The sequence below is a fragment of the Mesoplodon bidens genome (assembly GCF_964165515.1).
Source record: "Mesoplodon bidens genome assembly, chromosome: 1".
Lineage (NCBI taxonomy): Eukaryota > Metazoa > Chordata > Mammalia > Artiodactyla > Ziphiidae > Mesoplodon > Mesoplodon bidens.
Genome location: NC_138176.1, coordinates 106,172,058 through 106,186,599, shown reverse-complemented (window position 1 = coordinate 106,186,599; position 14,542 = coordinate 106,172,058). Strand labels below are relative to the sequence as shown.

At 49.6% G+C, this 14,542-nt stretch overlaps 1 protein-coding gene across 9 annotated transcripts in view; it reads left to right on the top strand.

Annotated features, from left to right (window-relative positions):
* Positions 1–14,542, top strand: part of NSD2 (nuclear receptor binding SET domain protein 2) — a 77,925-nt gene that overhangs the window by 46,641 nt on the left and 16,742 nt on the right. For 8 of the 9 annotated variants that reach the window (XM_081229697.1, XM_081229695.1, XM_081229698.1 and 5 more), the window contains 5 exons: positions 1,724–1,805; positions 2,914–3,038; positions 12,878–13,009; positions 13,165–13,288; positions 13,704–13,904. In XM_081229697.1, coding sequence (XP_081085823.1) covers positions 1,724–1,805; positions 2,914–3,038; positions 12,878–13,009; positions 13,165–13,288; positions 13,704–13,904 — 664 coding nt within the window. Of the gene's footprint in view, positions 1–1,723; positions 1,806–2,913; positions 3,039–5,421; positions 6,547–12,877; positions 13,010–13,164; positions 13,289–13,703; positions 13,905–14,542 lie in introns of those variants that run through there. The other variant, XM_081229703.1, reaches the window with a different exon arrangement.

Below are 14,542 nucleotides of genomic sequence, written 5' to 3'. Positions count from 1 at the left end.
AAAGGCAGCCACGGGACCTCACAGCTCTAGCCGGTGCCAGCCAGTGTCAAGGGGCAGAGCTTGCCTGGTACCTGGAGGAGCATGAAACTGACCAAGGGTCAGACCTTCAGAGGACCTGTGTCTGGCGTGCGTGCCCCTGTGTGTAGAGAACGTGGGCTCTGCCGGTGCGCTCTCCGATTTGGATGCCGGTTAACCTCTTTGTGAACTGAGAGGTTAGACTTTGTACCTTACATTTGAGTTTATGTTTATTTAATAGTCGTTCTGGCAGTGTAGCTGTACTCTGATTTATGATTTTGATTATAACTTCAAACTCTTCCCTTTTTTTTTTTTTTTTTTTTTTGGCTGCACCGTGCGGCTTGTGGGATCCTAGTTTCCCCAACCAGGTATCAAACCTGGGCCCTTGGCAGTGAAAGTGTGGAGTCCTAACTACTCGACAGCCAGGGAATTCCCTGAACTATCTTTTAGTGATCTAAATTAAGAAGTTCTTTTTACTGTTTTATTTCGAAGAATGGAAAATAAATCTCACATATTGCTCAAACATAAATATGTGGCCATCACGTCATCTGTCTTATTTCTTTAAAGGCATATTTGCAGTTCAGGAGAGCAGGCGGCCCCACCCCATTTTCATGGACAGGAGATCATTCTCCCGGGGCACCTGTCAGGTGTCCAGCAATGAGCTAGGTAACACTGATGTGTGCAGATAACCTGGGAGCACATATTCAGTTTCTCCTCTGGCCGCCTGCCGTTGAAGTGGTCCTTTACTGACAGTCATGCTGACACTGGTTGCTTTGAAATATTTGTATAAAGGATTTACCTAAAAAAAAAAAATGTGTGTGACCCTGGACATTTGAAATATCAAAATTCACATTAAGTAGCTAGACAGAAATTTTACTAACTAGTAGCTCAGGAAATAGCAGATGATTTTTAAAGAGAGTAGTGTTTGTTTTGGTTTTTATAAACCTAAGTTTATAAGCCATATCGGGTATAATTCCTAATATGCTTTGAGCACTTGGATGGGCCAGGTAGCATTCCCAGTGCTGGGCACCTGTTACTTTGTCCACGGTCTTGTGACCCATCCCTGCTGGAGTCCGGGGCAAACTCGGCCTCCTGGGCAGCAGGGTGGCTGTGAGGCAGGGGTGCCCCAGTGCTGTCCAGACTACATTATTTGAATTCTGAGCGCCAGACCAATGTTCATGATATTTTTGTGTGTGTGCTCTTTTTCTGTTGTGAAATGTGCTTTCGGATGATCTTTGTTTGTGAGCTTTGTCTGGGGCTTGTCTCAGGGTTGGAAATGGTCTGCCTGGTGGGCTGGAGTGAACCAGGCGCACTTCTCATGGGCTGGGCTCCCTCCAGGTCGCTGTGCTCTGAACCCAGAGGACCTTTGGTAGCCTGTCCAGGAGTCGCATCTGAGGTTCTCAGAGTGGCTGGTTAGGTCAGATTTGGCCCGGCCCCTGCCCCTCCCTCCCAGCGGCTGTCAGAGTGGGGGGGGCGGGCAGGGGAGAATCAGCCCAGTGACGAAGAGGGTGTCAGCTGGGCAGCCACAACCGCCAACCGTCTGCGCAGAGCATGCTTCCACAGGAAGACGTTTCTGTCACACGGCTTTTCAGCAGCCTGTGTGAGTTCACATTGGAGACTTTTCCCCTTTCTTTCCTTTTTCTTTTTCTTTTTCTTTGTTCTCCCTTCCTTCTTTCCTCCCTCCGCACCCCCCCCCCCTTTATAACAGAGAGAGACGTTCACAGACAAAACATCCCGCACAGGCTCTTGCAAGGCCATCGAGGCAGCCTCCTCGCTCAAGAGCCAGGCAGGTAATGTGGTCAGCACTCCTTCCAGGTCCCCTGGGCTGGCGGTGGGCGGCCGGCCTGGTCCTGTCCTCGGGGAGCACCCCCCTTGGGGGGGGAGGTGGAGCCAGGGGTGAGCGTGTGAGCAGGAAGCTGGAACCTAGAGGGCGAGGTGGGGAGGAGGTTCTCGTGCAGTTAAAGGTAAACTGCTTTAGTGTGAAGTTGTTTTCATGGTCAGCTAAGTGTCATTGAAGTCACTCTTCTGCTGACTTCTACTTGGCTTTATTGTTTTCAGTTTAAATTATATTAGAGAAGTGATTCGAATCAGAAATGTCCAGGTTTCTGACTTGATGATACCACTTGTTGCTGTAAATTCCACTATTTTTAGTACCCAATTCTCCATGTATATTAGCTAAAAAGTAAAAGTAATGACTGGTTATTTCTGTTTTACATGTTGAAGAAACGAGCTTAAAATGTTTGTGAAAAATAATTGTCAAAACAATGAAGGGGGCATCAGGTCACTTTTTACCTTTTCATTAATTATCTTTTTGATGTATCTGTCTGGTAGTTCATTAAAGAAAGCTTACCATCTCCAAATCGTAATAAGAAAGGAAAATAAAAATCAGAGTAAGTGAAGATTGGAAATGGCTCTGTTTCCCTTATTTTGCATAAAGAGCTGTACTGGTTTTTAAAAATTAACTGAACAGACTGTTTTAAAAAAACAGACGTTTGTGAACAATTTGAACACTGAGTGGACATTTGATGATAGAAAGGGTTGTTACTTTTAAGTGTGATAGTGCTATTGTGGCTGCATTCAAACCTTCCGTGCAGAGGTGCTCTAGCTTCCCATGGGTAAAATGACATGTCTGGGATCTGCTGCAGAAGAAGTAGCAGGGGGACGTGGCACCAGGCGTGGGTGGACTGGTGTGGCCCAGGCGGGGCTTTGGGGTCTGGGCAGGGGGACGTGGGAGTTCACTGTCCAGCTCATCAGCCCTGATTTTTCCACAACAAAAAGTTAAGCCCAGAAAATCCATCTTCAGAAACTTCATTTATTAGCGGGGTACTTTTAAAGCAGGAAAGAGGTTGAGGGTTTAAGGTTTCAAACTTTACTTTATAAACCAAAATTATCTTACAGCCACAAAACATCTGTCTGACGCCTGCAAACCCCTGAAGAAGCGGCACCGGGCCCCCGCAGCGGCGTCTGCGTCGCTCGCCTTTAGCAAAAGCTCTTCTCCTTCTGCATCCTTAACTGAGAATGAGGTAAAATCATAATAATAGTGATCATCACGCACTCACACAAAGGCCGTTTAGTTACCCACATTGAAGTGTGATAAAGGTCAGACTTAATCAGCGTGACACGGGTGTTCTCCACAGACACAGGGAGGTTAGGTGCTCTGAGCCGTGTCTATTTCAGAGAGAAATACACACGCACACGGTGTATGCGTAAATGTATGTGGCTGTACTTCAGTATTGATGCTTTTAATTGTGCTTGAAATCTGTCTTCAAGATGTTGGTTCTGTGATTTTTCACCCGGTCCTAACCTGACAGCGTCAGCGGGGCTGCCCACGGGGCTGGTGTGCTCACGCAGCGGGATGGCAGGGCCCACATGCTGTGCACATGCCTTGTGCATTCCGTGACTTTGGGTCCACAGCTTTGGTCCTTTAAATTCTGGCATGTTTTTAGGTCCCTGAGTGTCGAGGTGAGTCAGGACTGCCGTGGTAATGTGACTCCTCTTTTCTGGACTCGGAAAGTATCCGCTAGTGAAATTGTAGCTGTTTGAGGCTCTCACACATCACTGTATCGTAACATCTAGAGCATCATCAAATCTGAAGTCTTTGCCGTTAATAAAAACAAAATGAAAAACAGCCTCAGAATGTAGGTATGACCCTTTTTTGTCCGGAGGGAGTCTGGGATTCCCAGCTTTAGAGACTACCCAAGGAGCTTATTGTCGAGTCTTAATTTCTTGTTATTTTGTTCCCTCTGATTCTTTTTCTCATTGTAGACGTGAGTCCTGTTTTTAGACTATCTGTGAAGAGATGCTCACCTTGGGCTTTTTCGGAACAGGGTAGTGAGGCAGGGAGTGGGTCAGAAGGTGGTACTTCTGACACGGTCTCCACTGTGGTCCGTGGTGGGGACGGGGCGTCCCCTGCTCTCTCAGCATCAGGTGCTTATGCCCATTAGAGGGGGCCAGGCCTTTGGGGGTGGGCATCTGCTCTCGCAGGCGTGCAGGGGCCTCGGGGCGGTGTGGGGTGGGGCTCTCGGCCAGTCTTAGTGGGTGTAGGTAACTGAACATTTCTCAAATTTGGGCATGGTCAAGACAATGCAGGAAGAATTCTTTGCTGAGCTCCTGGGAGCTTACTGAAACATGAAAAGGCAAATTCTATACAAAACATTTTTCCTATTTTTCTTGTCCAAGTTCAGATTAACATCCTAAAAAATTAAATAAAAGGTGGTCTGCAATTCTAAAGAGGAATACTAAAAGTTTCAGTTCCATAGACCCTTTCACTTAAGGCAGTTTGTTTAAAACACTTTTTAATGAGTTTTTCTAGCATCATATTTTGGCCCACTTATTTGGTGGAGTTTTTACTTCCACTGTTGTCAGATACCATCAAAAGAAAAACACTGAGGCCGCTGAGATCTTGTCTGTTGTTCCTGGTCATGAGTCGTGTGGGTTAGAGACGTGAATCTAGAGCAGCTCACCGCAGGGCCAGGATGGCGGGTAGAGGGTAAAACATGTTTGTCAGACACACCTGACGGTCTGACATTGGTTTTGACCAGGATGAGTTTCATCTTCCTGGCTTAGACCTTTGTTCTGAACTTGGGGAGACTTAGATGAAGCATTTTACAATTATTAGGCTTAATTGATTTTTAATTCTTTAGAACTTCAGAAATAGATTATTAAATACATTTATATTATATATTAAATACGTTAAAATCATACACCATTTTGCAGTTTGAAGGTGATACATAGATTCCATAGTGTGCGTTCTGTTCCTTACGTAAAAAACATTTAAATTACTAGGCTTTTTCTATCAGGCCACTTTTGTGCGGCTTATATACATCTCACATTAGAGTTCATTTTTATTAAAACCGCTTTAGGTGAACAAGAAGGCTTGTCTGTTTCTGTGTTAACACTACTGAACTACAGTGCACATTTACAACGTCTGCCAGGCTAAGTGCCTTTTAGCACGAGAGACAAAGCGTAGTGTTATAAAGAAACATTCTAGAAGCCGCTAGGTCCGGTTCTGGTGGGCACTGGGCGACCATGGGGCTGCTGTTTGCAGGGCTCAGACTGGCCCCTTATTCGGGGTGAGTCGCATGCCCTTTGCATGTTTATATTCTCTCCTTTCAATACCATTGATTAAAATAAGGAATCTTCATAGGGTTGGTGTTTCAAGACATTTTAGGTCGTGTTGTGGTCTAAATTCCTCTCAAACAAGGTATATGTGATCAATAAAACCTTACATTAGAATAGTTATTCCACAGTAGTACTGCATCCCCTAATGAGGAGGACAGATTAAAATCACACACTTGCATGACAAAGGCCTGGGAAGTAATTAATGTGATTTAAGTGTTTTGTAATTTCATTTCTTATTCCCTTAGTAGAGCAAATTCTTATTTTTTTCGCCTTTACTGGTAACAGCTTTTATGGGAGCCCACATCAGCCAAGTTGGATTTGAACTCAGCTGCTCTGTACTGCACTTAAAATGATGTAATTTTCCAAGATGTCTGCTGCAGGCGGCGTGTCATCGTGCACACTCAGTGGCATTGCTTTCACAATCAGTTATGGAAGATGTGTGATAATCTGTTTTTACTGGTCTTAATAGCACATACAATGAAGAAAACAGATAACAAATTTTAAGACCAAGGTAAGATACCTAATCAAGGCCATTTAACCAATCACATTCATCTCATAACAGAAACACATTCATATTCCAGTGGTCAATGTAGATTTCAAGTTGAAAGGATGCCCTCAATCAGGGGCTGTCCTGGGCGTGTGACAAGGACAGCACACTGAAGAGGTCCATCCCGTTAGAGGTCATTGTTCTCCTCTAGTTCATAACTTACTGAATTTTTATTGAAAAAAATGTCAGCACCTGTACCTTCAAAAACAAAGAACAAACAGCACACATTAAACAGAGTCCTCGTCGACTGTTCTCATTGCTAATGGAATGTATTCAATCCTGTAGATAGTAAACTAATTTCCAACATAAAAGGCAGGAAGACTTATGATTCTGTCTTTTTTTACTAAACAGTTTTACTATGACACTAGCTATAGTAAATTTGTAGGAAAAAAATGTCATTTACAGTAACATTGTGAACCATTTAACTCTTTTGATTCAATAACCCTTATCTAGGGGGGGTCCTATAATCAGGTTATTTACACCAACCTCTTCATTGGTTGCTTTTGTAGAACATGAGCCATTATATTAAATGTCTCAATCTTGGGTGACCACGTGGTGTGCCCCAGGGTGTCCGCATGTTTGCATGGTGAGGAAAGGCCTCCGTGCCCTTCAGGTCATAGAGGCGGGAGGGCTCTTCAAGTTACCAGGCCGGTAACACTCGGTTCATTCCGAGTGGACTCTTGAGGTTTGTTTTTCCTTTAATGAGAGTTTCTCACTAATACTTGTGTTCTAAACCATTAAGTAGTGTAACGCATGTAAAACACTTGGGGTGCCTGGCGCCTTGCAAGGACTTAGTGGTTCGCTATTGTGACAGTAATGGTTATAACAATAAAAATAATAAAATCACCATCATTCCATTTTTATCCAAAAGTATAAATTTTGCTTCGGCATGAAAAGCAATCCTCTTGACTGCACTGTGCGCGTGGGGATAAAGTAACCCTAGAAGCGGCACACGCTGGGCTTGACTGACGCTTCCGGGTACTGGACTGTGGCTGGGGGCGCGACTCTGCTCACACTCCGTGGACACGGGGCCTCCAGGACGGCCTCAGTCACGCTGTCCCTAAGGGACGTGGAGGAGCTCGGGACTGATGAGGGTTCTCAAAGCACCAGTCACTAAATTTTAAAATGTGGAAAAACGGTGGTGTAAAAGTGACCCTAGTTCAAGAAGCCATTCCCCAAAGTAAAGACTCGAGCCTGGAAGGCCTTTGACGGTCAGGATTAGGAGACTTGTTTGAAATTATGGCATGATGGATTTTGAGTTGGTAGCCAGCCAGCGACCGACACGTGATGGGTGCGTTAGGAGCCAGCAGAGAAAGGGGCGCCTTCCTTTTTGATGGGGATGACTCGATGCCATGTCCACAGGAGCAGCGTAGACTTAGCCTCAGCTGAGTAAATAGGGGTGTGTGCAGGAGAGGGGGTGGGGGCGACACAGTGTGTCTCAGCGCTGGGGTCGGGGGGGCCTCATCCCATGGGAGGCAGGAAGGTGCCCAGCAGGCAGAGGCAGATGTAGTCAGCATTGTTGTGGTCTCGCTGAGGAGCGCTGCTGGGGGGCAGAGTTCCCGAGAGGGCCTGCCCACAGCTTCCTGAAGGAGGGGAGTGGAAGGGGCTCCTGTTTTGAAAGAGCGTAGGGTCAGGCAGTAGTCTGTCTGCAGGAGTACAGATTCAGTATGCTGCTGTTATCGCGGGATGTCTTCATTTCCTAAGGTCAGAGTAATGCTGATTCACCCTGGGCTCTGGTCATTGGAGCTGACAGTTGTTGAGGTGACTTTGGCTATGCCATGCACAGAGTCACTGCCGTGACCGCCCCTTCCACATGCCACACTAGGGCCTGGTGGGGAGGTGGCTGCGAGGAGGGCCTCTGGAACAAAACGGGAGGCCACAGGCGGACTTGTCTGAGTGTACAGAAGCTGAGATGGTAGCTGTTCCAGAGACGAAGGTAGCCCTCAGTACCGGAGCGGCGGCCCCGGCCCATGCCGCGTCGGGTAGAGCTGCTCCCACTGCCGCCCCAGACTCCTGTCTCCTTGGGCACCTTTCCCAGAGCCTTCAGCTGTGCGGGACTTAGGTGAGGCTGCCTCTGAGTCCTCTCTTCAGTATCTCGCACATTTATACCTCCCAACTGAAAGTAACCTCGCTGTTTTAAAGAGGATATTCCTAAAAACCCACAGTAAACCTAAGTGAAGTTTCACAAGGAAGCAAAGTTTCAGAAACGTAAGGCAAAGGGTGGCTCTTTGCCGTGTGTGAGTGTGGGAGGGTTAGCCTGCTCCCAGGGTGGTCTCTGTGAGGTCCCCGTCCCAGCGTTAGCTGTGCCTGATGCCGTGGTTTTCGTGGGAAGTCCACGCAAAACCACAGGAACGTTTCAAGTGGAGCGCTCAGGGCCAGGGAGTGGGACGGTGGGGGCGGGGGGGGTGGCCATTTCAAGAGGTTGCCGTGGTAGGGGACAGGAGCAGCTGAACACACCGGAGGAGGGGACCGCGGAAAGGCGAGCTTTGCCGCCCCTCTTCTTCTCCTGGGCCCTGGTCTGCTCGCCCAGGGTTAGGTCTGGGGTGTGTGAGTGTGGCCAGACTGGGGGCGACTCTCATACCTATTGAGTCTGTCTTAGAAATGTTCTAACGAAAAGTCAGACTGTAAATTAGCATCTACTTCCGAAAACATAAAAGGTGTCCACGTGTGGGCTTAAAATTAGGGTTCTCCACCAAAAGCCTGGACGTTGGGCCCGCTGTGGCAGATGAAGAGCTGAGATTTTGTTCATCATTTCAGTAGCAGTGTTAAGTGTTTTAAATAAAGGAGCGTCCTCCATCCATTTGATGAGTCCAGTAGAAGGAGCAGTGCTTGCTTGGCGGGTGACTCTTGGCTGGCTTGGGCGAGGCCTCTTGCGGGCCCAGGTGGGCGAGAACCACCCGCCGCCCTCCGCCCAGGAGGGACTCCTGTCTGAAAGGGGAACTGGAGAGTACGGTCACTGTGACTTTGACAAGTGTGCCTGATCCCTTTTCCATTTGGTTGTTTCTAACTCAGCTCGCTTCTGAAGCGCATCTGCTCCTTTCAGGTATTGATTCACGTTTAAGGTGGTTCTGGTCAGCTAGTCGTTTGTATGTGGACCGGGTGAGAGCTGCCTTGACTTAGTGTGAAACTAGCATTTATGCTTTTAAAATCAATAGCTTCATCACCTCAGCTTTTAGAAACCTGTGAACAGAAGTAGTAATTGTTGAGGACTCAGTTTTATCTTTTAGATTATGAATCTAAATTATAGTCTTCTGCTGAAAGAACTGAAATATGACTATCTTATTAGAAAACGTTTCTCAAAATGCTCTCAAATCTATGATTGGCTTTCAATTTTTTTTTTAAGAAATATGCTGACTCCTGTATATTTTAGGATTTTTGGTCAGTGAAATTGATTTTCATCCTTTTAAGTACTGTTTCTGCTGTTTTACCTAGAATATTAGAAATTAGTACTGATGTACTTGCCAGTGATGGAAAGTTGGGTGTCCTCTGCAGGTAACAAACACATGCCTTGCATCCCTCCATCTTGTCGCTTGTACTGCCGGGGTCAGGGGCCACTCGCTTTGGGCATTTCTACCAGCGAGGACACCCTGGGGGGCCCTCCCGCCTGCTCAGTGTCTGTTTAGGAACCAGACAGGCCTCATCTTGTGAGATGCCTTTGTAGCTACCTGGTTACCTGGTAGATCCACGGCTACAGTTTTTTCTGGCCTGAATGTAGGTGTTGGGGTTTTGCATATAATTCTTTGGCATGTGTTTTGAAGCATGTGCTAACCGTCCGGGGCATATTGCCCCTTCCAGAAACGGCTGAGGTGGGGGAGGGCAGCCCGGCCTATCAGTGGGGGTGGGGTGGGTCACTCAGCGCTGCACTTGCAGCCACCGGCCAGGCCCCTCCCCAGCTCCCCTCTCTAGCCCACTCTCTGTGGGACAGCCCCCGCTGGGGACACAGTTGGGACAACGTTGGGTTGATAGGACATTTTAGAGACTCATTTTATCTGTGACGAGGGCTGGCCTTGCGTCTGGAACAGCAGCCCCACGGCCTGCCTGGCCACCACGTGGTTCTTACTGGCACCTCCTGGGGCTGCCTGGTTAGAAGGTGGGTGTGAGGATAGTGCCAGGGTGTGTTCCCACGACTCAGACCTGGACTTCGGGGGCAGCTAGGAAGGGTCGAGCTGTGTCATCTAGAGGGGTTGCTTTAATACAAGTTCAATAACTTTTCTTTGAATTGTAGTATTTCAGGTGATGAATGACTAATTTACAAATTACTTTAATTCCACCCTAGTATTTCACTGTGATATTAACTTGGAAGACCTGTTTGAGATTAGTCTTTTGACTTTAAGCTCATTAAATCTCCTGGGCACAGGATTCGTATCATTTGTCAATCCAAAATCCTATGTGAACACACTTCTAGTTATCTATTTCTTCCTTTACAAAAGCGTAACTTAAACATAAAAGTAATGTTGGTTTATAGAAATATCTGTTGTTCAAGGTCTGTAATTGTATTTTTAAAATGATGTAGTGTTCAACTTGTGAAGGGATGTGTTTTGTTAAAAGATTTGAACCTCACTGTAACTCTGTCCGAGGCGTAGGGGACTGCTCTCCAGCCCCGGCAGGGAGGGACCTGCCTGGGATTCGCATAAGTCGCTTCTCGAAGTCGGTTTAAATGTGTTCACTAGGTTACATTATGTTCGTTAATAATCATCCTGAAAAATCCCTGTAATGATCATGGAGACCACATTCTCTGCCCGTAGAGGAATGTATTTCTGAGGCAAACGGGCAGTTCCGTGCTGTCACATACTGAGTAGAGTAGAGTATTTTCAGACTGGAGGAAGCTGGAAAGTCAGGAGCTAAGCTGCTGGTCGAGCAGCCGCAGGCATGGCTCTGGTGGATTCGGGTGCGGCGGGAAGTGCCCGGCAGTCCGCGTACGTCCACTCAGTCACTGCGTTTTTCTCTTTCCGAATGCATCCTATTGGATATGGAATAGACCGTAGAGGTCGTAGCCTGAGATTTGGGACTGTGTTGGGACCATGCAGGTGAATGTGTCGCTTTCACAAACGCATCTCCGAGTAAGTACCGGCCCCTGGTGCACGTGGAGGTGGAGCCTGCAGCCGGAGCCAGGTGCCCGCCCGCTCTGCCCTCAGACCCCCGGCCGGCCGTGTGCTAGGGGTCCGCTGAGTCGCGGGGAAGGGTTGCGGTGGGATGGAAGCTGGACCCTCCCGCACCCATCACGGACTGTGCTGTTGTAAGGTCTGATGCTGTGTGTGTATCTTAGACCCATCAGGACATGCGCCTCGTGTGTGTCGTGAACATTTATACTTCCATTCAAAATATGTATTCAGTGTTTATTTCCTCAAACCAGACTTTGTTAATTTAGGAAATATCTCCAAGTGGAAACGTGCTCACTTTTTCTGTAAATCTTAAATAAAAGGTGCTGTTCCTTCCTTTGACCCAGGACTGGTCTGTGTTTTCTGTCTTTCTCTCCGTGCATTTTTTCTTTTTCTTTTTTTTTCTTTTTTCTTTTTCTTTTTCTTTTTTTTTCTTTTTTTAGCTTTTAAATTTGTTGCAGCCACGTTGAGGGAAGAACCTGGGTTGGTGGGTCGGGCACCGGGCTCTTCCCTGGAGCCCACGTGAAGGCCCTTTCTTTGGGCCTCGGTTCTCAGGCGGCCTAGTGGGACCGGGGCCAACGGGGCTGCTGCCCTTCCCGGTGCCCGGCTGCCCCAGCACCTGCTGCAGACTCGCCTCAGGTGCTCGCCCCCATCTGTGACCCTGCATCTGACGGACACGTTGAATTGGGGTTTGAACTCAGAGCATTCTTCCAGTTTACTGCCTTCTTTCGGGTGTCAGTGTGGAGGGCTAGGAGGTGAGCCGTAGGGGAGGGCTCCACTGGGTAGCCTCACGGCAGCGGGCTGAGACCTGTGCTTTAGTGCTGTTCATGCTGTCAAGCCTAGGAGAGCGTCCAGGCTGGCACGGTGGCTCACACACCCGTCACCCTGCCACCGGTTCCAAGTCAGCAGCAACACATCCCTCGAAAAAGTCAGCCCACTTTAACACCAGGTTTTAAGTCAGCAAAAACCCTTTTGTTTATCAGGGGTTTTTCCTTCTGCTGCTCCCTGTAGTGTCAGGGAGGTAAATCTGGGAAAATTTCACTGTTGAGGCTACCTACAGAATTGGGTGAATGGCCTGCTGGGGTTTCTTTTGTTTTTTGGTGGTTTTTTAAAAAAAACAGTGTGGCCCGATTCAATTTCTAGCTTTGTGTTCACTGGCAAGCAGCAAGCCTAGATCGTAATTACTGGTTGCTGTGATTATTGAGGTGTACAGGAAATGTAGCTTATACGCTCTGTTGAAAAATTCCGTTTTCAACATTTATTTGATAAACATCAGATAAATACCAAATGTGTTTTTAGGCTTTAAAACAAACCTGAATTTGATATATGAGAAAGTTTTCTGACTAAAGATTTATTGATTTCTATTTAAAGATTTGCTATTGCTGGTCAAGTGAGGGAAAAAGCTGTGTACAGTGATGAGGGGAGGCTGTAGCCCGGCCTCACTCATCGCTGGTAAATGAAGGCGAGACGGACGGAACACGGCCCGTGAGTCACTGCATTTGCTCCGAGTCCCCGTCTCTCCGCCTGTCGCGCGGACTGCCGTGGGCACAGGCGGCAGCTTGTGCCCCCTCCCCACCTGGCCCCGTGGGGGGGAGGTGAACGGGCGGGTGGTCAGTTACGGGTGTGATGAGTCTGGAAGACCGGCTCTTGACCTCGGTGAGCACGCGCGTCCCGAGTCGCCGACCGTCCGACCACGGCCGGAGTGACACAATCGCGCCACCAAGGCCTGCACTTGACACAAAAGCGTATTGGGGGTTAACTTGTTTCCCTTCCCTTAAGGTGGTTGAACCTTTAACAGATCGGGTAAGAAAAGCCAAGATTCTGGGTCCCCAAGCCCATCTTAGGTCACCTACTAGACCAAATTGGGTTTTCATAAAAGTTACTTCACTTTTAAGGAATGGGGAGAGGCTGTTAAGCCTTGTGCCCCTTGCGCACATTGTGTACCAAAAATCAAGCGGGTTGGAGCCCGTTTCCGAATTTGTACACAGCTTATCGGCAAGTGTGTCGTCACGGACACCAGTGGTGCCGCGTGTGAGGGGAGCTGGCGGGGCTGCTGGCGGCCACTGTGAACTGTCGTCCGCCTCCTTCCTCCCAGGTCTCGGATGGCCCCGGAGACGAGCCCCCGGAGTCCCCAGACGAGAGTGCGGACGAAACCCAGACCGAAGTGTCCGTCTCGTCTAAAAGGTCTGAACGAGGAGTGACCGCCAAGAAGGAGCACGTGTGTCAGGTGAGGGGTGGGCGGCCTCCGACGCAGCCGGTTGGGGAGCCCGGCCTCGTCGGCCCTCCTCCCTCCCCTCAGCCAGGGCCCCAGAGCCCCAGGGGTCGGGGGATCGTGTGGAGTTTTGCTTCTCACACTCGGTCTCACGCCCCTGTCGCCCGCAGCTGTGCGAGAAGCCGGGCAGCCTGGTGCTGTGTGAGGGCCCCTGCTGCGGCGCCTTCCACCTGGCCTGCCTGGGCCTCTCCCGGAGGCCGGAGGGGAGGTTCACGTGCAGCGAGTGCACCTCAGGTACGCCCCGCCCCGCCCCGCCCCACCCCACCGTGCGCTCCGGCTCTCGGCTGGCCGAGGTTACCATCCACCTCCTGTCCCCTGGCCGGACTCTTCACAACTGGTGCTGTGTCAGGAGGACACCCGGAGCCTTCCCGGAAGCCCCCGGGGCCGGCTGTGGGGCACCTCCGCAGTTGGTTTGCTGCCCTCAGAGGGAGGGTGGGAGCCTTTCTTGGGAGGAGCCCCTTCCCCAGAGTTCCTGGCTCATTTGAGGACGCGCCCCGCCTGGGCCGCCTGGTAAGACCGGCCTGTCCCTGCGGCAGAGCCGGGGCTCAGATCCCGGCGGGGTTGAAGGAGGAGCCAGTGCTCTAGCCACGAGGAGCTGCAGCTCAAGTCCTGTTCTGTGCCCCTCTCTCCACCCCTCCAACCCCGTCAGGGATTCACTCGTGTTTCGTGTGTAAGGAGAGCAAGACCGACGTCAAGCGCTGCGTCGTGTCACAGTGCGGGAAGTTCTACCACGAGGCCTGCGTGCGCAAGTTCCCGCTGACAGTGTTCGAGAGCCGGGGCTTCCGCTGCCCTCTGCACAGCTGCCTGAGCTGCCATGCTTCCAACCCCTCGAACCCAAGGCCGTCGAAAGGTACAGACGCGAGCGAGAGCCTCCATGCCGGTTTGACACGGCCCCGGGCGCATAGAGGGCAGGCAGTGGCTGTCAGGCTTGTCACCAGAGAGCTTTGCCTCTGATGTGGATTTGGAGGAACGGTTGGTGGTTCTTCTGTCACTGACTCCACACGGGGTGGGGATGGGGGGTTGGTGGTTAGGGTCTTTCTTGATGTTCTCCTTCCTTCCTGCCCTAAATGTCGTCTTAAAGATCCCTGGCTTTAGGAGCGGGAGGCCTTTGAGCCATTTTGATGGATTCTATTTGTTCTGGCTTTAATGGTCCTTCACGTGCGAGAAAAATATTTTAAAGTTCAGTCACATCTACATTATGTCACGTTAGGTCTGTGGGCTTCGGGGTGGCGGGTGACCTTTGCTTCCTGACGCCAGCGGTTCTCAGCCGGCCCTCCAGGGGACACACGGCCGTGTCTGGAGATGCTGGGGGCTCTCTGCTGGCGCCTAGCGGGTAGAGGCCGGGGTGCTGCTAAACACTGTCCCGTGTACAGGACGGCCCCGCGGGCCCCCGCTGGGCCAGCAGTGCCCAGGCCGAGAAACCCTGGTTGACCTCATTTTAGAAAACAGCGTTTTAAATGCCTGACGGTTTTCTGACATCGTTTTGAA